This window comes from Cetorhinus maximus, chromosome 10 (assembly GCF_964194155.1).
Source record: "Cetorhinus maximus chromosome 10, sCetMax3.hap1.1, whole genome shotgun sequence".
NCBI classification, from domain to species: domain Eukaryota; kingdom Metazoa; phylum Chordata; class Chondrichthyes; order Lamniformes; family Cetorhinidae; genus Cetorhinus; species Cetorhinus maximus.
Window position 1 is genome coordinate 117,615,737 of NC_135888.1, and position 24,288 is coordinate 117,640,024.

General features: G+C 44.2%; 1 protein-coding gene across 2 annotated transcripts in view; it reads left to right on the top strand.

The window, feature by feature from the left end:
• The window catches only part of sgcd (sarcoglycan, delta (dystrophin-associated glycoprotein)), a 235,051-nt gene that overhangs the window by 139,322 nt on the left and 71,441 nt on the right, over positions 1 to 24,288 (top strand). For both annotated transcript variants that reach the window (XM_078551046.1, XM_078551045.1), the window contains exons 4-5: positions 16,956 to 17,043; positions 23,703 to 23,822. In XM_078551046.1, the coding sequence (XP_078407172.1) occupies positions 16,956 to 17,043; positions 23,703 to 23,822 (208 nt within the window). The remainder of the gene's footprint in view (positions 1 to 16,955; positions 17,044 to 23,702; positions 23,823 to 24,288) is intronic.

The window sequence follows — 24,288 nt, forward strand, 5'->3', positions numbered from 1 at the left end:
ATGCGGTCTCCTCTACATTGGAGAGACCAAACGTAAACTGGGCGACCGCTTTGCAGAACACCTGCGGTTTATCCGCAAGAAAGACCCAAACCTCCCTGTTGCTTGCCATTTTAACACTCCACCCTGCTCTCTTGCCCACATGTCTGTCCTTGGCTTGCTGCATTGTTCCAGTGAAGCCCAACGCAAACTGGAGGAACAGCACCTCATCTTCCGACTAGGCACTTTACAGCCTTCCGAGCTGAATATTGAATTCAACAACTTTAGATCTTGAACTCCCTCGTCCATCCCCACCCCCTTTCCGTTTCTTCCCCCTCCCTTTTGTTTTTTCCAATAATTTATATAGATTTTTCTTTTCCCACCTATTTCCATTATTTTTAAATCTATACCTGTAATGCCCTGTCAGTCTTTCCACCCCACCCCCACTAGAGCTGTACCTTGAGTGTCCTGCCACCCATTCTTAATTAGCACATTTTCTTAGATAATATCACCACCTTCAACACCTCTTTGTTCCTTTATCTGTGACATCTTTTGATTATCTGCTCCTATCACTGCTTGCTTGTCCCTACAACCACCCCCCCCCAAACTTCTCTCCGCCCCCCCCCCCCGCCCCCCCCCACTCCCCACCCCCCCCCCCACCTTAAACCAGCTTATATTTCACTCCTCTCCTAATTTTACTTAGTTCTGTTGAAGGGTCATGAGAACTCGAAACGTCAACTCTTTTCTTCTCTGCCGATGCTGCCAGACCTGCTGAGTTTTTCCAGGTAATTCTGTTTTTGTATCGTCATAGCATGTCGATTCCAAGTCCAATATTTAGAAATAAGTAGATTATGGCTAGACGACTTCCCTTCCCAGCCAGGGTTCATTGTCCAAAATGATTGAGTCTAATGACTGGTTCCACACCCAATTGAATTCGCAAGTGATGTATGAACGCTTTGGGAACAGTTCAGGAGATAGGTGGGTCTTTCACACTCAAGTAAGTTGATCTTCTCCGGTGGGCTGTCACTAGACAACCTTACTCTGTTCTAATGGTTTTGAAATTTGTAGGGTACAACTGTGCAAATATTTGACCATCTCAGAAGCTGTTGTTTAGTCATTTGAAATGCTGTTGTTCAGTCTTTTTACTTATCCTATGGTTTCAATCCACTCAATAAATAAAGCCATTTTTGATATAAAATGGGGGTTTTATAACAGTGTGAATTTGAGGTCAGAAGCTCATCTTGGAATCAGATGTGACACCAAGGTTGCGGACAGACTGACTTTAAGAGACAGCAATTATACTTGTAATATTCTTTGACAGATTGGAATATCCTGGAAATAAAAGCAGTTACTTAGTAGTTATTACTCCATGAATTGAGCGTTTGTAACAGTGAGAAGTAAACGACTAAACAATTTTGTGGTTAATTATTGATGAAGCAAAGGTCAGTAAAAGATGTTGACACATTATTTAATTAATCCGTACATAGGATGCCACAGCTATTTGCTGCTCATGTTTTCTTTTTACAAACTATTGAACTCAATGATTAACCAACATCACTGTCCCTATTTAACATCAACAGGAATACACAATACATGATAGAAGTTCTTTTATATAAAACTTATTTTACTTAAGTAAGCGTTAATATTATATTTCAGTGTATTCAGCGAGTGACTGAACTGACTCCAAAGGAAAGCAAGGGGTCTCACCATATTCCATTCTGGTTGGGTCCTAACACTGGATTCTGTTTGCAGATATTCCACTATTGTAGCATTGGTGAGAAGCAAAATCCCTCTAATGTGAATCTACCATTGGAGAAATAGCTTAAACAGACATCTTACATCAGACATCAATGCATCAATGTAAGATTGACTGCTGCAGATAAAGGCTATCACATAGCAAACCCTGTGAACTGCTGTAAGCTCCTTTAATGCTATTTTAGAACTTCAATAAAATTATTCTTTTTCATCAACCTTGTATTGCAAAAGAATTCTAAAACTAGTTCAAGACAAAAAATTATTAGTAACTCCATCAAAAGAATTTAGCCAGATTATTGGTTGAGACATCCTGCCCAAAATCTACAGCTGGAACTATTTGCTGTGTCCAGTAGTGAAAACAACATTCCAGTGAATGAGAACAAAAGACATTAAAGTTTAGTCCAATCCCTGGAACATTCATAGTCACTATAGATTGCTTAATGAATGTGTGTTACTACCAAAATGTCCAATAACTACACTGCAGGTTCAGGACCCCAAAAGAGGGGGAATATTTTATCCTCAAGGCAATAGGGAATTTCTAAGGGCACAGACTTTACAAATATATGAAAAACATTGTCGGGGAGGGGGGAGGAGTTTTTCACACTCATTCACTGATTTCTCCATTTATTATACAGTGAAACCTCACATGCCACCTTCGACTGAGTTGCTGGGAAGTTGAATATCTTTATCTTAATAGCACTAATTTCTTTGTTCGAATGGAAGTACTCACAGCATTGCAAGATAGCAGTTAACCAGCTTGTACTAAAAGAAACAAATCGGACTAAATGTCTTTGACTCATTGGCAGTCTTCTGTCTCATGAGACCGTGGTTTCAGACTAAATGTGAGAGGTCTAATTACATGAGCTTAAATGGGAGTAAAATAGAAGTTGCACCTAATGAATGACTGCAGCCGAAACACAGCGCAAGGAAAATATGGCAGTATTTCAATTAAGTGCCCCCAGAGATTTTTAATTTTGAAAATCCCGAGGAGCGGACTAAGTTCATTCAAAGACTTAAGCTATGCAGTAAAGCTTCTGGTTCATCCGAAAATGACGAGAAGATTCTGCTCACTAATGTATGTGTTTTATCACAGCTTTATATCGTTTAGCAGGTCACACTACACCACGAAACAACTGTGACTGGGTTATAGACTGCTGGAAAGCTTCAGCTCAACCCTACCCTCACAAATGGGAATTCAGTACCGACACAAGATAAAGCTGTTGGTAGTCAGTAGGCAGGTTTCTAAGAAAGCAGATATAGAACAGTTGAAGGTATGGAGGAAGCCTTAAGATGCCCCAGCTAAAATAACACCTGGAACAAAGTCACAGGTTCAAAGAGAAGCCCCCCCAGCCCCCACCCCCAATTAAATGAGATAGGTGTTGATGTTCATCACTACATTTCAGAGATGTGTGTTGTGTTAGAGATATAAAGCACGCCATATATCAGACTGAGAAACATTTATAGGTAGCATGCCAGAAATAGAAAGCTGAGAGGATTATTCAAAGAGTGAATACATACTCTTTGCCTGAAATAGAATAGAAGAGAATAGAGAAAAGTGTGAGAGCTCCTAAATAATATTCCAATCAATGGTAAGATCAACATAGGTCACTCGATGGATTTCAGCCCCACAAAGTGGCCTACATTCTGAAAACCTTGTTTGGAAAGTCTTTCATAACTCTGAGACATCTCGAAACACAATAAATTACTTTGGTAGTCACCAATTTCAGACAAATATGACAGTCATTTGCACACAACAGAGGGCTGATTTAAACCAGAAGTGAAAGGCATTGATAAAATAAATAGTGAGAAAATAATATCCATGGAGAAAAGGGGAAAAAAAACTAGCTCTGAGGCAGTTAGATATTTTTAAAAAAAACATTATTGTAGAATGGGTAGGATATAGGATCCAGCAGGAAAATTGAGAAAAATACTAAAGGTCAACTTTCCAGCAAAAAAGAGTCAGGGTTTAATCATATGTATGTGAAAGCACAATGCAGCCAAGTAAAATCGGAAAGTTAGAAACATTAATATCCGTAGAGGAATAAGATACAATAGAGCTATGGCTGAAGTTTAAATACCATTGAGTGGTTAATAATCCTGGATATAACACCTTCAGGATAGATAGAGAAAAAGGATGGAAGAATTCATTCAGAATAGAATGAAGAAATTGGAAGTGAAATGAAACAATTCCTTTTGCTTTATATGGAACCCCGAATAGTGGATGTGGGATAGAGACAGTTCTTTAGATAGTTCAAGGAAATTTCTAAGATCAGTGTGACAATAATGTTGAATGAGTTTAACTATCTCAGGATAGACTGGAAGAATCATAATGCATGGATATTGTCTGCATGGACTATCAGAAGGCATTTGATAAGGTTTTACACAAGAAATAATTAGCAAATATGAGACTGTATGGAGTTGGAGGTAACCTTGTGAGATAGGAGATAGAGAGTAGGGAGAAGGGGATTGTTGTCTGATTGGGGATTGTGACTAGTGGGGATCCAGAAACAACAAATTTGTGCAAATGAATAAAAATATCCATTTAGTCAGCTTAATCACACAATGTTTTCTGTTGCTTTATATGTTTTTATCTACTTATACCTCGTTTGTAATATTCTACTGGATTTGCTCTGCTTTGTTTCCATATCCTGCTTTTGTTTGCGCAGTTATTAATGTAGTCTATCCTGATCTTATTGACAGGCCTCACTGTACTAGTAGCTGCCTTTAGCCACATTGAGTAAGTCTTGCTGAAATATATTAAATCTGTTGCTAGCTGATAATTAAAATTTCTTGTATATGGTTGGAATCTAATGAGGCCAAAATCATTTTTTGCCTTACCATCTGTTTCAGCCTTTTAACTTAATGCATTGTACAGATAGTGAGGTCAGAAACAGCAACTGTTTGAGTAAGAGAAGTTGAATACCACACAAGCAGCTCAGTCCCAAATAATTATGCAGGCAGTGCACAGGAATCAAAAAGCAAATCTGTACTTTCAATGGCTATTCAGTTTAAAGTAAAATCTCACTTGCACTGTTAACTTATACAAATTGGTTTTCAGGTTTCTCAATGTTCTCTGTCATTTTTAAACATATTATTACAAGAGAATAAATTGGAAAATTCTAGTGAGATAGAAGTCCAACGTTCATTGGACTGTCTTTCTATATTATTAGTTCGAATTCTGGAGTGGAGCTTGAACCCGAACATTCTGACCTGGAAGGCAATTGTGCTCTCATTGCCAAAAGGACATTATGATGTTATTCTTATCAAGGCAACATTGTTCACATTGCTCAGTGTCGTCTTGTGATACAGAACATTTCTAGCTACAGTCACTTCTTGACATGTAAGTGATTTTGCCATTAAAAAGTTGATACATTTCAATGATTGGTTTGGAGGAATGACAGAGGTGGTCATTATGCCCTTATGTTAATGTTTATTATCAGGGCTGCCCCTCCTCCTTTTCCATTTTCTCTCTTCTTTCAGAACATCAAGTACCCTGGAATATTTAGTTCCTAACCCTTTGATCACCATGCAACCACAACTCTGTAACGGCTATTAGATCAAATTCATTTATCTATTCACACCATTAATTTGTCTATTTTATTATGAATGCTTCTTGCTTTCAGATAAAGCAGTTTTAATTTTAACTTTTTCCCATTTGTCCCAGGTTTGACTTATTATGATCCTTGACCAGGCCTCCAAGGTTTTGGTAAGAATCGGTTAGGAACCAATTACATTTTGTTTAAAATAGACAAACTTTGAGATTGAGGACACTTACTCAGTGAACAAAGCCACAGGATTCCACAGGTTTTGAACAAACAAAAATAAGCTTTATGATACAAGGTCAGAAATATAAAATAATTTACAATGCCTATCTTATGTTCTAACATTCAGGGTTAATATGAGGTACATGTGAATTAACAGGTAAACTGTGGTTGAACCCACCACACTGCATAATAAATGACACATGTGACCAAGATAAAGTCCAGGGATTTCTCAAAAACCCTCCCAGATGTCAGTAGCCCTGTGAGTCAACCAATCTCACTGAAACTCTGTCTCTCTCATACAGATTCCAGTCTTCACCTGCGAAGATCTAACCTGGAAATTCTTCCTAAATGTCGGTCCAACTCAGACGGCATCAACGACGGCCCCCTTGCAAGGTTTCAATCTTGCCTCCTGAGATTCTGCTCCCCTGAATTCCTGAATCTGCACTCAAGCACCAACTCACAATTACAACTTCAGCTCTTTGGCCGTGCCAAGCAGAACATTACTGCTTCAAAGGGGTAGCTTTGCCCCAGCAGCCTGCAGCATGGAGTCACCAACCTCCTGCTGCCTTCTTAAATCTTCAGGGGTTCTCCTGAACCCTCTTCGATGATCAAGGCTAAAGTCTGCTAACTGCAGCCCTTTTCCTGATTTTCGCGTTAACTGGGACCTGTCCCTGTCTCCTGTCTGGGATTCTTCTTTTGGGACCTCTCTCTATCCCCTCTCCCTGTCCCCTGCCTGGGACTCTTATCTTCAATGGCACTCCGCTCCCAGTCACATGGCCTGGGTTTTCAAGCTGTTTTCCTTTATGTACAGGTGCGATGGGCCCAAAGAACTTAAAAGTGCAGATCTGCGCATGCGTGGAAACTCCAAGATCTGTCGGGATTTGCACATTCCGACCTCCGCTTTCAACTTTAAGATGAGTCTGGCATTCGTAACAGACTGCATGTTACTCTGTATTGTTAGCAGGGCTCTCTTAGGAGAGTGGTGGAACACCTTTAGTTCCCAGGTAGGAAGGGTGAAAGGCAGCTAACATTCCTCCTTTTGATTGCTATTACTGAGAAAGTGTACACATGTAGATATTGATAGGATTGACCTAGATTGTCTTGCTTTTCTTAGCTTTATGACCAGATACACACTGTTTAGGCTCGTGCATAAAGATGGGACATTTTTAGCAGAAGTATTGAAATCCTGCCAATGCCTGTGGGACAGTTCGTTGGAAGGCGATGAACAGAAGAGCAGAGTAGGGGTCAAAATATATGGAATTATTCTGTCAGAACAACCAAATAGTTCATTGCTAAGCACCAGTAAAAGCCACAGTACCTTCAGTTTCTTCATTAAGTTGCTGATTTAAATGCTCATTGTGTCATTAAGCCTTGAAATAAAATTATAGACCAGCCTTGCAATGATTATTAAGACATTGGGGCGCATTTCCTTTATTCACTAATTTTAGTAAAATAGTCGGCTTTAGTATAAGGAAATGTTCCTGCTTCAGACCCATTTTTCTTGAAATTAGCAAATGGAGGAAAATATAACCCTAGTGTTTGAAATGATTGTTTAATATAGAACTTGGCAGACATTGAATAGAAACATGGTTCCAGTCTCTAAGAAATTGTATTGACAATTTCCTGACATTGTTCAATAGAGATGGGAAACACCTGTCACAAACAGAACCTTTTGATAAATTTCCAGAATAATTAAAGTTACATGGCCATTTTGTGGTCATTTTCGTTTCTCTTTCAACAGTTCCCATGTTACATAGGGGGTCGTGGTTTATCACCCTTAATATCAACCATCATTTTTTTTCCATTTTCCCTTACTGTGTTTTTAAAATTGCCATTAACCAAACACCACCATCACCTTCATTTAAATGGTGAACCAATAGCTAAAGTAGCTTATCAAATCTCTTGACAGTAGACTTTAACTGCACACTTCATGGCAAAGGTTAATACTAACTCTTTAATGCCTTTTTAACTTTTGAAAAAATTCTAAGAGGATATTCCATAATAACACTTAATTGAAAATTTTAAGAACATAAGAACATAATAACTAGGAGCGGGAGGAAGCAATTCAGCCCCTCGAGCCTGACCCGCCATTCAATACGATCATGGCTGATCTCATTTCGGCCTCAACTCCAATTTCCCACCCTCTCTCCATAACCTTTCAACCCATTACTAATTAAAAATCTGTCTACCTCCTCCTTAAATTTATTCAGCGTCCCGGCATCCACTGCACTCTGAGGTAGTGGATTCCACACATTCACGACCCTTTGAGAAAAGTAATTCCTCCTCATCTCTGATTTAAATCTACCACCCCTTAGCCTAAAACTATGGCCTCTTGTTCTAGAATGCCCCACAAGGGAAAACATCTGCTCCACGTCTACTTTGTCTATCCCCTTTAGCATCTTATGTACCTCAATTAGATCTCCTCTCATCCTTCTAAACTCTAGCGAGTATAGGCCTAAACTGCTCAATCTCTCCTCATAAGACAAGCCCTGCATCTCTGGAATCAAACTAGTGAACCTCCTCTGAACCGCCTCCAATGCAACTACATCCTTCCTCAAGTAAGGGGGCCAAAACTATGCACAGTGCTCCAGGTGCAGTCTCACCAATGCCTTGTACAGTTGCAACAACACTTCCCTATTTTTATACTCTATTCCTATAGCAATAAATACTAAAATTTCATTTGCCTTCCTTATTACCTGCTGTACCTGCATACTAGCTTTCAGCGATTCATGCATGAGGACACCCAGATCCCTCTGCACTGAAGCATTCTGAAGTTTCTCTCCATTTAAATAATAAGTCACCTTTTTATTCTTCTGACCAAAATGGATAACCTCACACTTATCCACGTTAAACTCCATCTGCCAAATTTTGGCTCATTCACCTAACCTGTCCATATCCATTTGTAAATTTGTTATTTCTTCATTGCAACTTACTTTCCCATCTATTTTGTTGCCATCTGCAAATTTAGCTATAGTACCTTCTATCCCTGATTCCAAATCATTGATATAGATTGTAAATAGTTGAGGCCCAAGGACCAAACCCTGTGGCACCCCACTAGATACAGCTTGCCATCCAGAAAAAGACCCATTTATCCCGACTCTCTGCTTTCTGTTGGCTTGCCAATCCTCTATCCAAGCTAATATATTACCCCTAACTCCGTGTGATCTTATCTTGTGTATTAATCTTTTGTGCAGCACCTTATCAAAGGCCTTCTGGAAGTCCAGATATACTACACCTACAGGATCCCCATTATCCACTTTGCTTGGTCACATCTTCAAAGAACTCTAGCAAATTAGTTAAACACAATTTGCTCTTCATAAAACCATGCTGACTCTGATGGATTTCATTTTGACTTTCCAAGTGCCCCATTACTATTTCCTTAATAATGGATTCCAACAATTTCCCAATGGAAGACGTTAAACTAACTGGTCTATAGTTCCCTACTTTCTGCCCACCCCCCCCGCCCTTTTTGAATAAGGGTGTTATATTAGCATTTTTCCAATCCACTGGAACCTTTCCAGAATCCAGGGAATTTTGGAATATTATAGCCAATGCATCCACTATCTCTGCTGCCACTTCCTTCAAGGCCCTGGGATGTAGGCCATCCGGTCCTGGGGACTTGTCACCCTTTAATCCCAATAGTTTGCTCAGTACTTTTTCTCTAGTGATGGTGATTGTTCTAAGTTCCTCCTTCTCTATATCCTCTGCTCTACCTGTTACTATTGGGGTGGTACTAGTGTCCTCCAGCGTGAAAACTGAGGCAAAATATTGATTAAGCATCTCTGCCATTTCTGCATTCCCCACTATTAACTCCCCAGTCTCGTCCTCCAAGGGACCAACATTCACTTTACCTACTCTCTTTCCTTTTATATACTTGTAGAAGCTTTTGCTATTAATTTTTGCATTTTGTGCTAGTTTTCTTTCATAATTTACCTTTGCTCTTTTTATTATTTTTTTTAGTAACCCTTTGTTGATCTTTAAAAGTTTCTCAATCTTCCAGCCTGCCACTGACCTTTGCAATTAGGTATGCCTTAGTTTTTGCCTTTATGTTGTCTTTAACTTCCTTGCTTAGCCATGGATACTTTTGCCCCCTCTTACCATCTTTCTTCCTCTTTGGAATATATTTTACTTGGGAGGAATTGAATATCTCCTTAAATATCTGTCACTGTTCATCAACTGTCCCACCTTGTAGTCTTCCTGCCCAGTCCACTAGGGCCAAATCTGCCTTCATGCCTATGTAGTTACCTTTGTTTAACTCCAGAACACTAGTGTGGGACTCAAGGGCTGAATTTTGCCCTTGATGGGTGGGCGGGCCCAATTGACTTGGCAGCGGGCGGGTAGCCAGTCGCCGCCACCGAAACAGGCCCCGCCGCCATTTTACGTGGGCGGGCCAATTAAGGCTCACCCAGCATGACCACTGACGGGAAGCGCTATGCTCTTCCTGTGCGAGCAGGGGGGATTCCCCAAATGCAAGAGTGCGCTCTTTCGCGCATGCGCGCAAAAGAGTGAACATCTCCCTGAGACTAAGTGCTGCCTCAGGGAGATTGCTGAAAGTTTTTGAAACTCTAAAAATAGAAAAATAGAAAAAATTATTAACATGTCCCCCCTCATGTGACAATGTCACATGAGATGGGACATGTTAATAAAGTGCACAAAAACTTTATTAAACTTTTTAAAAACCAACATGAAACCTCATCCCGCCAGTGGATGAGGTTTCATGTTTTTTCAGAAGCCCGCTGGGGCTCCTGGCCTGCCCGCCAACCTTAAGGTTGGGTGGGCAGGGCCTTTAATTGTTTTAACTATCCTGTCAATGTCCTCAATTGGCCATTGACAGGTCAGCGGGTGGACAGCTGTCCCCCCGCCTTCCTGAAGATTTAACTGGGGCAGGAAGACGTCGGGGGTTCCCCCCCGATGTTATCCCGCATCATTTTCGTGTCGGCGAGTGGGCCCCGCCCCCAGCTCGCCGACAGAAAAATTCAGCCCCAAGTTTCTCGCTCTCAAACTGAACTTGAAATTCTAGCATGCTATGATCACTTTTCCCTCGAGGATCCTTTACTATGAGATAATTAATTAATCCCATCTCATTACACAAAATCAAATCCAGAATAGCCTGCTCCCTGGTTGGTTCCACAACATATTGCTCCAAGAAATAATCTTTAATATACTCTATGAACTCTCCCTTGAGGCTACCCTTGCCAATTTGATTGGTCCTGTCGATATGCATGTTAAAATCATCCATGATTATTGCCATGCCTTTCTTACAAGCTCCCAGTATTTCCTGGTTAATACTGTGCCCTACTGCTGAACTACTGTTTGGAGACCTATAGATTACTCCCACCAGGGATATCTTTCCCTTGCTTTTTCTTATTTTTACCCAGACTGACTCTACGCCTTGCCCTCCAGTGCCTATATCATTCCACGCTATAGCACTGATCTCTTCCTTTACTAACAAAGTTACACCAGTTCCTTTTCGTTCCTGCCTATACTTCCGAAACACTGAGTACCCTTGGATATTCAACTCCCAAACCTGTTCTCCCTGTAACCATGTCTCAGTAATTGCCACCAAATCTATCTTATCTCTATTTGCGCTGTTAACTCATTAGTTTTATTCCAAATGCTACGTGCATTCAGATACAAAGCCTTTAAGTTTGCCCTATTGTCAATTTCCCCTATTCTTATATGATTCTTTGGTGCAATATGGTATTCACACACTCTGCCCCCTCCTTTCACTTTTTAGTAACAATCAGCCTCGTCACTAACGTTCACTCTTACCCTCTCCTTAAACTTTGATTTTTTATATTTCCATGCAACTGAACCCTCCCCCCCACTATTTAGTTTAAAGCCCTATCTACACCCCTAGTTATGCGATTCTCCAGGACACTGGTCCCAGCCTGATTCAAGTGGAGCCCATCCAAATGGAATAGCTCCTTCTTTCCCCAGTACTGGTGCCAATGTCCCATGAATTCAAACCCATTTCTCCCACAACAATCTTTGTGCCACACACTTACTTCTTTAATCTTATTGACCCTATGCCAATTAGCTCGTGGCTCAGGTAGTAATCCAGAGATTATTACCTTTTAGGGGAGAATTTTCCCCGTGTCGGGCAGGCCGTGCTGGAGCGAGCATGGGGAGGTGCAGACCCGATCGCCACCTGTGATCGGGTCCGCACTGCCATGTTACGCGGGCGGGCCCAGCGAATTTCACGACTCTCATGCATAGTGGGAGTGGGCGGGCGGTGGTGAGCACGCTCAGGCTGCTGGGTCTAATGGCGACCAGTGGCCTGAATAAATGAAAGGCTGCTCACAATGGCTGGGAGAAGGGCTCAGCAGAGGGGGGCAATGTTCGTGACGCAAGTCCGGAGGGCAGGCCATTGAGGCAGGCCAGGCCGAAGGTAGGCCATCAGGGCAGGCTAGGCCGGAAGGTAGGCCATCAGGGCAGGTTAGGCTGGAGGGTAGGCCATCAGGGCAGGCTAGGCCGGAGGGTAGGCCATCAGGGCAGGCTAGGCTGGAGGGTAGGCCAGTGGTGCAGTGTGCCCCTCATTTTTCCGTTGAGTACCTAGCTGCCCTCCTGGAGGAGGTGGCAGGGTGGCGGAGTGTGGCAGCTCCCATGATGTGGTGCGGCGCACATGGCAGAAGTGCCGCAAAAGATTCAATGATCTCCTGTGTTCGGGAAGGGTGAGTATCATGTTGTCTCAAGTCAATTAGTGCAACCGTCACCCTATCCCCCAAACCCCACATGGCAACTCTGCATCTCCGGAGCAGGGCCAGGAGGAGGAGGCAGAGGGCCCACCCCTCACCCCTGAAGCCCTCGAGCAAATGCGCTCACCAACGTCACACCATCTCAGCCAGGCAGGCACCAGCGCAGATACTAGCCCCTCGGTGGGAATTAAATCTTCAGCTAGTGTCCCGGGGCACGGCGGTGAGGGCACTTCACACTCGCTAGAGATGCGGGCAGAGACAGTGAGTGCCCAGGGCGCCAGCAGTCGGAGGTCTGCAGGGGACCAGGCACATGCTCGGTCTGTGGCTGATGATGCGCCTCTGGAGTCGGCCATGAGGCAGCAAAAGCTGCAAGTGCAGCAGAGTACGTGGGACGATCAAGTCCTCCTGGGGTTGCGATCAGACCAGCAAGCCCTCACAGCAGCATTGGCCACAGCTGGTCAGAGCCAGTGTGGGAGATGGTTTGGGCACCAAGTTTCCCAGCTCGGTGCCCATCCATCCACGGTGAGCAGGGAGGTCCGAAGTGACCTCACATCGGCGCAACAGCTGCCTGTCATCTCTGCGGGCTCCTCTCAGGGCGCTCCGGATGAGGGCAGCAGCTCCTCTGCCCCTCTGACAGTGACCGTGGCATCCGATGATGCTACGGCGACTGAGGAAAAGCCAGCTGTGGAACTGGCCACTCCCTCCCAGGCGGGACCAGCACAGGCTCCACGGGCCAGAGGGCATCCACCAAGGTCATCGAGGCCAACAGGACAGCACAGTGAGCAGGCTGTCTCAGATGCCAGTGCCAGCGAGGGGACAGCGCCTAGACATAGCATCCATAAGCATAAATTTAAGGCACCTTAGGCACACCACAGGTTTCTCATTGGTGCTTTTATGTTGGCCCACAGTACTTTCTGGAAGACTTGGTGTGATGTCCAATACTGTTTTTGTTTTGCTTTATGAAGTTACATTTGTTCACTCAATAAATTTTGACATGTTTCCGTGCCTCAGGGTGATTCCTTACTTCTGCATGTGTATCGGAAGCCATGATGTTATGAGTGAGTTGTTTAACATTGAGCTTTATTGACAAGGGCCTTAGTTAATGTTAGTATCCAGGGAGATTTAGCACTCACGTATCGAGTGTGGAGCCTGCAGCCTTGGCGTGTGTTGAAGGTCTATCTGTGATGTGCCAGCTGAAGGCTCTTTGGATTAAAGCCTCCCAGGTGTCCCTGCATCCCTGGAGTATGCCCGGGTCAGCGTCTACCCTCTCAGCGTTCTCCTGTGCATGCTCATCCTCGGACTCACTGCTGGACTCATCGTGTGCATCCGGAGCAACTGCGTCTATGTCTTCCTCGTCCACTGAGTTCCCCCTTTCCAGCGCCAGATTGTGGAGAGCGCAGCATGCAACCACTATCAGCGACACACGATCTGGGGGGTATTGGAGTGCGCCTTCTGAGTGGTCCAGGCATCGGAAGCACATCTTGAGAAGACCAATGCTTCTCTCCACCACAGCCCTTGTGGTGCCCTGGCTCCTATTGTACCGCTGCTCAGCCTCTGTTCTTGGATGGTGGAGAGGCGTCATGAGCCACCTTTCGAGGGGATAGCCCTTGTTACCCAGCAGCCATCCATCCAGCCGGGCTGGAGCACTGAAGAGCCCCGGCACCTGGGAGTGTCTGAGTATGTAAGCATTGTGGGAGCTGCCTGGGTACCTTGCGCAGACTTGCAGAATCTGCAGCTTGTGATCACACACTATCTGCACGTTCATGGAGTGGAAGCTCTTCCTGTTGACAAAGGCACTGGGCTCACTGCTGGTGCCTTGATGGCTACATGTGTACAGCCTATTGCACCCTGGATGCAGGGGAAGCCAGCAATTGCTGTGAAGCCTCTGGCTCGCTCTGTCTGACTGGTATCATCCCAGTGGTCGTGGATGAAAGTCAATGCACACCTGAACAGAGCATCTGTCACCTGCTTGACACAAGTGTGACACAAGCTGATTGGGAGACTCTGCAGAAATCACCCACCGACTCCTAGAAAGAGCCGGAGGCATAGAAGTTGAGGGCAGCTGTGACCTTTAGAGTCACTGGCATGGGGTGCCCACCACACAGCTTGCGGAGATCTCAGGGCCTATCATCTGACAGGTAGAGGTGACTGTCTCCCTTGAGAGACAGAGCCACCTTCGGTACTGGACCTCAGACATATTGAAGTAGTTGCTTTGCCGCCTGTATACCCTGGCAGCAGGATATTAGCGTCTTCTGCAGCCCCCTCCGCCTTGGACTTCCTGTTGGCCCTGCGCCCCTTGTGCCTGTGCCTCTCCTCCCAAAGGTGGCTCCCCTGGAGGCTGAATGTGGACTCCTGGCCTCCTCCCCCTTCTGGCCCTCCCTTCTTCCTCAGAGGAGGTGCCTCAAGTGGAGAGCACAATTCCTATTCCCAGGCTAAGGGGAGGCTTCCTGAAAGCTGCAGGCCCCAGAAATGATCTTTACTGTAGAGTCTTGAGCAAAGCTTTTCCTCCTGTCCTAGTAGCTGGTACGAGTTTTGAAGTCTTCCTGCTCACACAGGCAAGTATAAGTTACTTTCACACTTAAATACCTCAAACATCACATTCACAACCCCACTCACCCCTCTTATCCCGCCCGTGGATGAGGTTTATACAAATGTCTCCCACCCACCTGTCCGTTGCGCCCATGTGACGTCCTGAAGATCACACGGGCTGCGAGAAATCAAAATCAATTGCTGCCTCAAGGGCCTTAACTGGCCCTTTATTTGATGGTGGGCGCGAATCCGAACTTATAGTGCACCTGCCTTCCCAAATATTGCGATGGTGCGCGGTGAGATCGGGCTGCTCGCCTGACGTCACCGCGCGTCATTTTACGCGTGGGCGCGCGGGGCCTGCCCTCGCGCGCCAATGGGAAAATTCTGCCCATAATGTTCCTCATGGAGGCCAGGAAATGTATGTTTCACCACCAGGAGTTAAAGGAGATGTGTCCCATTGACATCAGATTCTTGCAGCATGTGATTCACTGTTTGTTTTCACATGGTCGATCTTTGGACAGACCAAGCAAGCAATGCCTTTTCCACAGGTTGCTGGAAATGTTTTCTTATTATAATAATGAGCTATGGCTTTTTATTTTAAATGTCAGTCTGTGTGGCAACACAGATATGACTTACAGTTACAAGGGTTTACCTTTGTGTAAATAGAAGTGCTCTTCAACTATAAATTATTACTAAGTATAGGAGCCAACAATACTAAATCCTATGGAACAGATATTGGATAAAGCATATCACATAGTGTTACTGTGTTGTTATCCTTTAATGAAACAAACATGGCAAGTATTCCAAGTTATTAATTAGCCAAAGAAAGTATCAATGATATTTAATCCCACTTTAAATCGGCTGGCCTAGCTGACATCAGAGGAAAGTATTGTGTACTACTAAGAACATTTTTATGAAGTAGATATTAGAAAATATCAAGGTTAAAGACCAGTCCTTGTTCCCATGAAGTTTCAAAATGAGGGACACTGTCTTTAGAGCAAGATATGTCTCAGATATGTTCCTTATTAGCTTACGCACACTGCAAAATGGTAAAAAATTCACTGAACAATTTCAGTGCATCGATTGGTGTTTCTGTCTCCAGAAACAATTAAGAGGTTTGCCAGATAATTTTCCATGAAGATCAATCTCTTTAATGCCCTGCTTTTCTTTTCCATTTATCTAATACAGCTAATTTCTCTGTTTGTTCAATGCTCAGATTTGTACATCGGAACATCGCTGTGCATTTTTTTCTGATGTTACTTCTGTGATACAATGATTGTTAATTGCTCAAACATGGCAGCTAGTGGTTGCTCCTAGAACTAGGATATCCTTTAAGGTGATGAGATGTTGTGTGGAATCCTGTTCAGGTGATGGGGGTCCCGGCCAGCTGGAAAGCCAGTGAGAACCCCATGTTGCCTCCTTCTGGAAAGGATGGTTGCACCTTTTTCCACTCAGGCACTTGACAGGCCAGCGGCAGGCTTTCCCTGACACCACCCCGCCAACCCCCACCCCTGGGATCAAGGACCCAGGGGCAGAAGTCCTGCCCACCAAGAGCTGCCGACCAATCAGAGACCAAAAGTGCCATTGAGCGGCAACAACAATGCTGCCAGTACAACCATCTGAGGCCCAGGATCATGCTGGATCCCAGGCCACAGATGAGTGATTTTGGCGGGGGGCGGGGGGGAGGTGGGGGTGCAGTGTGGGGGTGTTGGCTTCGGGTGGTGGTGGCAGCAAGAACAGAGGGGGTGGGCTATCTGCAGGTATTCCTTTCCGTTGCTGGGTCCCTCAGCCAAGCACTGAGTGCCTTTGAATGAGCCCATGAGCAACCCCATACATGTTTGTTTGTCGTGCTCACCAGATAGCAAGTCCCCCTGCCCGCTGCTGGGTTGATACCAACAGTAGCAGGGTGAGGCCCTTGAGTGAGCATTAATTGTCCACTCAGGGGCCTCAATTGACAATGCGGCGGAAAGGCTGTCCACAGGCCTTCTTGCCATGGACTTATTCAGGGTAGTGGTGGGAAGGTGGCAGTGTCACCACTCGGCACCCTTCTGCCTGATTAAATGCCACCCACCACCAAACTCGCCATGGGGGAGGGCATTAAATTCCATCCCTTACCTTGACTTATTCCTTGTTTAGCATAAACAACACGACTGGCCCAATAATAGCCATGAAGACTAATCCTCAAAGGAATATTCCTAACAATATTTTTTTTCTGATATTGCTTATATTATAGGACAGCTCCCTTTACCTGCAGTCTTCTAGGAATGTTACAGTGAGCATCCGCAATAGTGAGAATCAGACTGTTACCCAATTAAATACAGGTAAGTCCGAATATCATGGAGAGGGCATGGAGCCCTCTTATCAGTCTCTTTTGAGCTGGATGTGCTGAAAATAACAATAAAGAAGATTGACACTCATGCTGCTCTGCTGATGTTGTGCTGCAGTGCATTGATGTGCTGCATCATCGAGTAGTTAGTCATGGTTTTTGCAGCTGCAGCTTTCTCAAGCGCACGGTGTTCCTAATCCTCACCTAGAAGCTGGGGGCAGAGGCTGAGTGAATTGAGGGGAAAGACAAAGTCAGACATAATGTTTCCTCAGAGAGAGGGAGGAGCCAAAAAAAAAGGACAGAGACATTGTAGCAAGTCATCTGCCCATCACCTCGGGAAAATTAGGCTGAAATTTTAGCCCCCCCAACCACCCCCACCCCTACCCCTACCCCAGGAGGGCAGGATGGAAGGTGTCTTTGGGGTGGGGGGGGGGAGGTGGGGGGGGTGATGGGGGATTGGGGGTGCAAAATCAAGTCGGATAGCCAGGAGGGGGCACCGTGCCCATCACCTACCTGCCTCTGCTGGCATTTTACTAGCAGCAGAGTAGGCAGCGACTGGCCCAATTGATGTCCTTAAGTGGCAAACTAAGCCACCAAAGGGCCTCCTCCCATTGCCACAGTTAAATCCTGGCAGTCTGGCTCCAGGGTGGGAGGGTCAACAGAGGGCTCCCCAGTGGAGAGAGCCGCCCCAGCTTGGACACCCGCCTCGCCTTTCGATTGCCTCCCCATCCTTGTTGGGACTTGCCTAACTGGCCCCATTGAGGCCTTCCCACTTACCTTCTAGTTCAACCTCCAGCGCCATTCATGATTGGGGACTGATTGCAATCCCAGCAGTGGCCATCTTTCCTTGTGGCACTACTGGGACTGGAGCTCTCCCAGCCCTCTGATTGGCTGGCAGCTCGTGGAGGTGGGACATCCTCCCTCATGGGAACAGAAGCCATGGCCTCAGACAATTAACCGCCTGACAACCGTAAAGTTCAGCCGTGGCTTCCCGGACTGGCAGAAATGAACTCGTCCCCAGCGTTTCAATGCCACTGCCATCCAGTTGCTAAATTGTTCTTCAAAGGAGAAGACTTGAAAAATCATAAAACAATTTTTAGATGCAGATTCATTTTTTTCTAAACATTACATAAAAAGCTCCCCCAGTTTATTTTATGCTAAATATTAATTGTTGGGTTTTCTGTCTTCTTGTGTATGCTGGATTAATCACCAGTGCGCACTCCTGCATGTTTGGTTCAGTTGTCAATGTCTCCTGAGTTCCCAATTTTATACATGTTGCTGAGGGCAAGTGATGATCTGACACTTTTCAATGGAGGGGGGAAGTAAAACCAGTGATGGATTCCCAATGTCTTTGTAAAACGTTTCTTCCTGGTACTCTTAGGTCAAAGCTGCATTCGTGAATGGATGCGGTGGGTGAGGTGGGTGGTGTTGGAAATGGACTGAAGCATGCTTTACTTCTATCAAATACAGAACAGATCATGGCAATTTTGACCCTACTCACCCAATCAAAAACTGGACAAGTGGGCAGTTAAAATGGAGTTAGCAGGAGGTGAACTACAACTATTTTAATCTGCTTCACTGAGCAGGTAGCAACAACGTCCACCCTAAGCTACAAGGTCCCATTTTAACTTATGTATATCACTTCCCGACATAGTTAACTGGACCCAATGGCTATTTTTACCAGAAAATTTTTGCATGATTTGGCAGAGAGTTTCCCATCAGTCCAACCCAGCAAGGAAATGGGTCTAGGCCAATGAGGTGCTAAAGGGTATGTTGAAATTTTTTTTTAAGCTTCCTTTATGGGGTCAGGAGAAGCAGTAGTGATGCTCTGGCCCACACAAGGAAATCCTAGGCTTTCTCTGTCTCACTCTTACTCCCAGCCCCATTGCAGGCCCATCCCCGAGATGATCCGACAGCTAATATTGCCACTTAGCTGGCCTCAGCAGGCTAACTTCAGGGAGTGTATTTTTCCATAGCTTCCCATCTGCTATAGTTGAGAGGTGTGGGAGTTTTAAAGCCTCAGGCCCTTTTTGTTTTCTGCAATGGGTGAATTTTGAATTGATATCAAAACTCAGCTGCTGAAAATTAACCTGCACTTAAAATTTAAAATTTGGGCCCAAGTCAAGATTCATTCATTAAATAAAGTGTAAGTGAATGGGTTTTGAGCGAGTTAAAATCTCACCTCCTGGGGTGACAAATGTTATTTCCAATAGTCATGCTTGTTCAAACCCACCCTCCCCACAACCTCAAACCCTGGTATTGTCACAGTTAAAGAACTATTTCCAGTCAAGTAGATCAATTGGGAACAAGGCAGTTTTTTAAACTGCTTCAGCAACATTTCTTCGTGGGCTTGCAGCTGTCTAGTGTGCACATGTCTAAGTTGAACATTGTGTACTTGTTGAGAGAACAGGAAGGAGAAAAACAAAACAAAGATGAAGTTTAATTATATGCATGAATGAAACACTTCTGACAGATAGCTGAAATTTAACCTTGAGATACCAGCTGTTGAGGCCCGAGGGAAATTATTTTGAGATGGGCATGGTTATAACTCTCAGTTTATTTGCCTATAGAAGACCACATGGTGCTTTATGATTCTGAACAAACAACAAGTATTTTGGTTAACTCCTTTCAGCCCAGGGGTTTCATTAAACTAACTTGCTATCAGCGATGGTCCCAATTGGTTTAAGCTGATGTGCAGAATTGTAGTGCTCTTTGTCAATACTGCAGTAACCATCGATAGTTACCAGCTAAATCTTGGCCTTGCTGCTAAAGGGATGGAAGATGTTATGCAGATATTTTATTAGAAAGATTTGAAAAAAAGCTCAGGTAATTCTCTCTCACAAATCTAATGAGCAATTATAGAGGAACACAGGGGCATTTGGTCAGGAGTCTCTAAATGGAGTTAGAACTAAAGGAAGGAATACAAATGTAATAACTCCTTTTAGTTTGAGTAGGAAATTTTAGTACTGGCTATTATCAACAGCTGCCTTAAGCTGTTTCAATGAACCACAAAATGGTTAACTTACTGGAGACAGGTGGGATGAGATTCAACTCTGGTAGGGTTACAGTATGGTGGCCAATGTTCTACCACCCATTTTGTGCCCCACGATTCTAATGGCTGCCCCGCGGCAATTTAATGTAAATTGCTTTAAGGTAAGACTTTCGCCCCTATCTCGGAAGTTCTGTAGTCCCAGCAGTGCCAAACAGGAGCAGTTGGCCACTGCTGTCTGTGACTACAGGCAGTCCCACCATGCCAAGAAACCTAGCTCAGAGGTCTTGGTGAGGGGGGCGACGGGGGTGACGGGGGCAGGGGGCTAGGTTCAAGAGGCTGGGGGGAGGGCTAGGCCTCTGATAAGCTCAGGCACACCCCAAAAGAGGTTCCACCCCCTCGCTGGGCTTTCTGCATGGGGCAGGCCTCTCCCCGCTGTGGCTAAATACCAGCGGTGGTAGGGCCAATAGGCTCAAGGTTGGGTAGGCCACCCAATGCTCACACCGCCCCCCCCAACCCCCCCGCCCCCCCACCCCCATAAAATTTCAGAAAGGTCAGTGGGGTGGGTAGATAGGTGTGGGCAAGTCGCCCACTGGATTTTACGAGTTCCCCTGCCTTCAAAATGACCAGTGAGGTGCGTAAAATCCAGCCCTGAATTTCATCACCAAGGGATGTTTTATGACTGCAAAAATTGTCGACTGTTCCGTAGAAATATGTGCCACTTAAACCGGGCTGGGATTGGAGTCCCGGCCAATCGTATAACAAAGGGCAGAATTTTCTGCCTGCCGGGAGGGTGGGCCCGACCCAATCTCCGGTGGGCGGGGAGCCGATCCCAGCCGGAGTAGTGGGCCCCACCGCCATTTTACGCTGCCGGGCCAGTTAAGACCCACCGAACGTGATGTCCGGTGGGAAGTGCTATGTGATTCCTATGCAGGCGGTGGGGGGGGGGGGAATTCCCCAAAAGCGAGAGTGCACCCCTTCGCGCATGCGCATGAAAGAGAGCACATCTCCCTGAGGCTAAGTGCAGCCTCAGGGAGATTGCTGACACTTTTAAAAATATGAAAAATAGAAATAAAAAATTCCCTAACATGTTCCCCTCATGTGACAATGTCACATGAGATGGGACATGTTCATAATTTACATAATAAGTTTATTAAACTTTTTAAAACCCTGCATGAAATCTCATGCCGCCACTGGATGAGGCTTCATGTTTTTCCTATTTGCCGCCGGGGCTCCTGGCCTGCCCGCCAACCTTAAGGTTGGACGGGCAGGTCCTTTAATTGTATAATTGATCCTGTTAATGGCCTCAATTGGCCATTGACAGGTCGGCGGGCCCGCAGCTGATTTCGCTGTCCCCCCGCCTTCCTGAAAATTTAAATGGGACGGGATGACGTTGGGGGTTCTGCCCAACATCATCCAGCGTCATTTTACGCATCGGCGAGCGGGCTCCGCCCCCTGCTCGTCGACGGCAAAATTCTGCCCTAAGTCTTTGAGTAGAACTTTAAACTGAAAGAAGAGGGGAGGAGGGTTGAAATGAAAGGGGGTGGATGGGGGGGTTTAGAAATCTAAAGAGAAAAGTTGTGGCCATATTAAGAAGTGATTCAAAATGTTCAACAAAAATACATTCCATTAAGTAACGAAAACCCAGTGAGAAAAATGCAGTTAAGGATGGTATTAAATTAGAAGAAGAGGCTTATAATGTTGAGAAGATTAACAGTAAGATTGAGGATGGGGGAAGTTTTTTTTAAACCAGCAAAGGGCAACCAAAACATTGATTAAAAGAGAAAAAAAATAGAATATGAGAATAAACTAGCCAGGACTATAAAAATGGATTATAAGTGCTTTTGCAATTATATAAAGAGGAGGAGAGTAGCAAAAGTAAGCATTGGTCCCTTAGAGGCAGAGACAGGAGATATTATCATGAGGAATATGGAAATTACAGAGATGAGAAAAAATATTTTGTGTCTGATTTCAGAGTAGAAAACGCAAATTATGTACCAATAGGGGGTAACTAATAAGAGGAATGAACTTAAAGTAATTATTATCAGCAGGGAAAGGGTATTAGAGAAACTTGAGTAACTAAAAGTTGACAAATCCCCAGGACCTCATAGAGTTCTAAAAGAGGCAGCTGCAGAGATAGTGGATGTACACTTGTAATTTTCCAAAATTCCATTGAATCTGGAACAGTCCCAATAGATTGGAAGTTGGCAAATATTAGACTGCAATTCAAAAAAGGAGGGAGAGAAAACAAGGAACTAAAGGCCAGTTAGCCTGACATCAATCTTCAGGGAAAGCTGAAATCTATTATTATAGAAATCTTATTATGCACTTAGAAAATCATAGTCCGATCAGACAGAGTCAACATGCTTCAATGAAAGGGAAATTGAATTTGAAAAAAGTTATTAGAGTTAGGGTAGATAAAGGGGAGTGAGTAGATGTAGTACACTTGGCTTTCCAAAAGGCATTCAATAAGGTACTGCACAAAACATTAAAACATGGGACAAGGGACTAGTATATTAGCATGGAGGAGGATTAGGTAACAGGAAACAGGGAGTAAGGATAAATGGAGCATTTCAAGTTTTCAGGCTGTAGCTAGCAGAGTGTCACAAGGATCAATGCTGGGGCCTCAGCTATTCACAATCTACATTAATGACTTAGAGGAAAGGACCAAGAGTAATGTATCCATGTTTGCTGATGATATAAACTGAGGTGGTTATGTAAGCAGTCAGGAGGGTGTAATAATGATGCTGCAAATATAGATAGGTTAAGTGAATGAGCAACAAGAAGGTAGATGGAGTATAATGTGGGATAGTGTGAGGTTACATACATGCAAGAATAGAAAAGCAGAGTGTTTTTTAAAAGGTGATGTTGATGTTCAGAAAGACTTGGTACATGTACTCATACAAGGAACACAAATTTAGGATGCAGGTTAAGCAAGCAATTAGGAAGGTAAATGGCAAGGGGATTGGGGCACAGGAACAAGGAGGTCATGCTATAATTATACAGGGCTTTGTTAAGACCATATCTAGAGCACTGTGCCTGGTTTTAGTCTCCATATTTAAGGAAGGATATATGTGCATTGGAGGCAGTACAGTGAAGGTTCACCAGATTTCTTCCTAGAATGAGAGGGTTGTCCTATGATGAGAAGCTGAGTAAATTGGGCCTATACTGTCCAGAGTTTAGAAGAATGAGAGGTGATCTAATTAAAACATACAAGATTCAAAAGAAGCTTGATAGGGTGGATACCTTTCCTCTGGGTGGGGAACCTAGCAAATAGTGGCACAGCCTCAGGATAAGGATCGATCATTGAGAACTGAGACAAGGAGAAAGATCTTCATTCAGAGGGCTGTAAAACTTTGGAACTCTCTGCGCCAGAGGGTTGTGGATGCTCCATTGTTGATTATATTTAAAGCTAAGAGAGACAAATTCTTGATTTCTCAGAGAAGAAGGGATATGAGGAGCGGGTGGGAAAATGGAGTTGAGGTCGAAGATCTGCCATGATCCTATTGAAAGGCAAATTAGGCTCAGGGGCCATATGGTGTATTTCTGCTTCAATTTAATATGTTCATATGTCCTTCTGGAATATGGCTAACTGATTGCGTTTCTGAATGTTACATTAATTACACCATTTCCAATGTCTCATAATTCTTTGTGTTTGGCTGCAGGAAGTGAATCTATAGAAGCACGTGGCAAGCGATTTGAAGTCATCTCTCATACCAACAAGCTGTTGTTTTCAGCAGAGGACAGTGAAGTAGTCGTTGGTGCTGATCGCTTACGAGTCTTAGGTATTCATACATTTCTAACCCTGCACAGCCCTAAAATGTGTCTTTTCTTAAACGCTACCTGTGTTCAGAAATTGGGGAGATTTTCTAATAGGTGATTCTAGTAGGTAGGAATGCCTAGGATCCTCCAACTAAAAGATCACAAAGGGAAAATGTCTCAGAGTTTTCTTGCAAGGGCCTGTGAGAAACCAGTAAAATCAAATAATACCGAGCCAAAAGCATATAACATGGTCGAACAAAAAAGTGAATGTGCGCATGATACTGACTACTGGAAGATCACCTTGTCAGAAGTCTCACTGCAAAGTTACCAGCTCCTGTTTGGCAGTAAGAAGCAGTTTGCAGTCATCTGAATGAATATTAATGAGATCAACTTATTATGTTTCCTCAAATCACTAGAAACCAAAACTGTTATATAAAATTAAAAAGGATAATTTGTTGCTGTATATCAATTCTAAGCACAGAAAGTGCA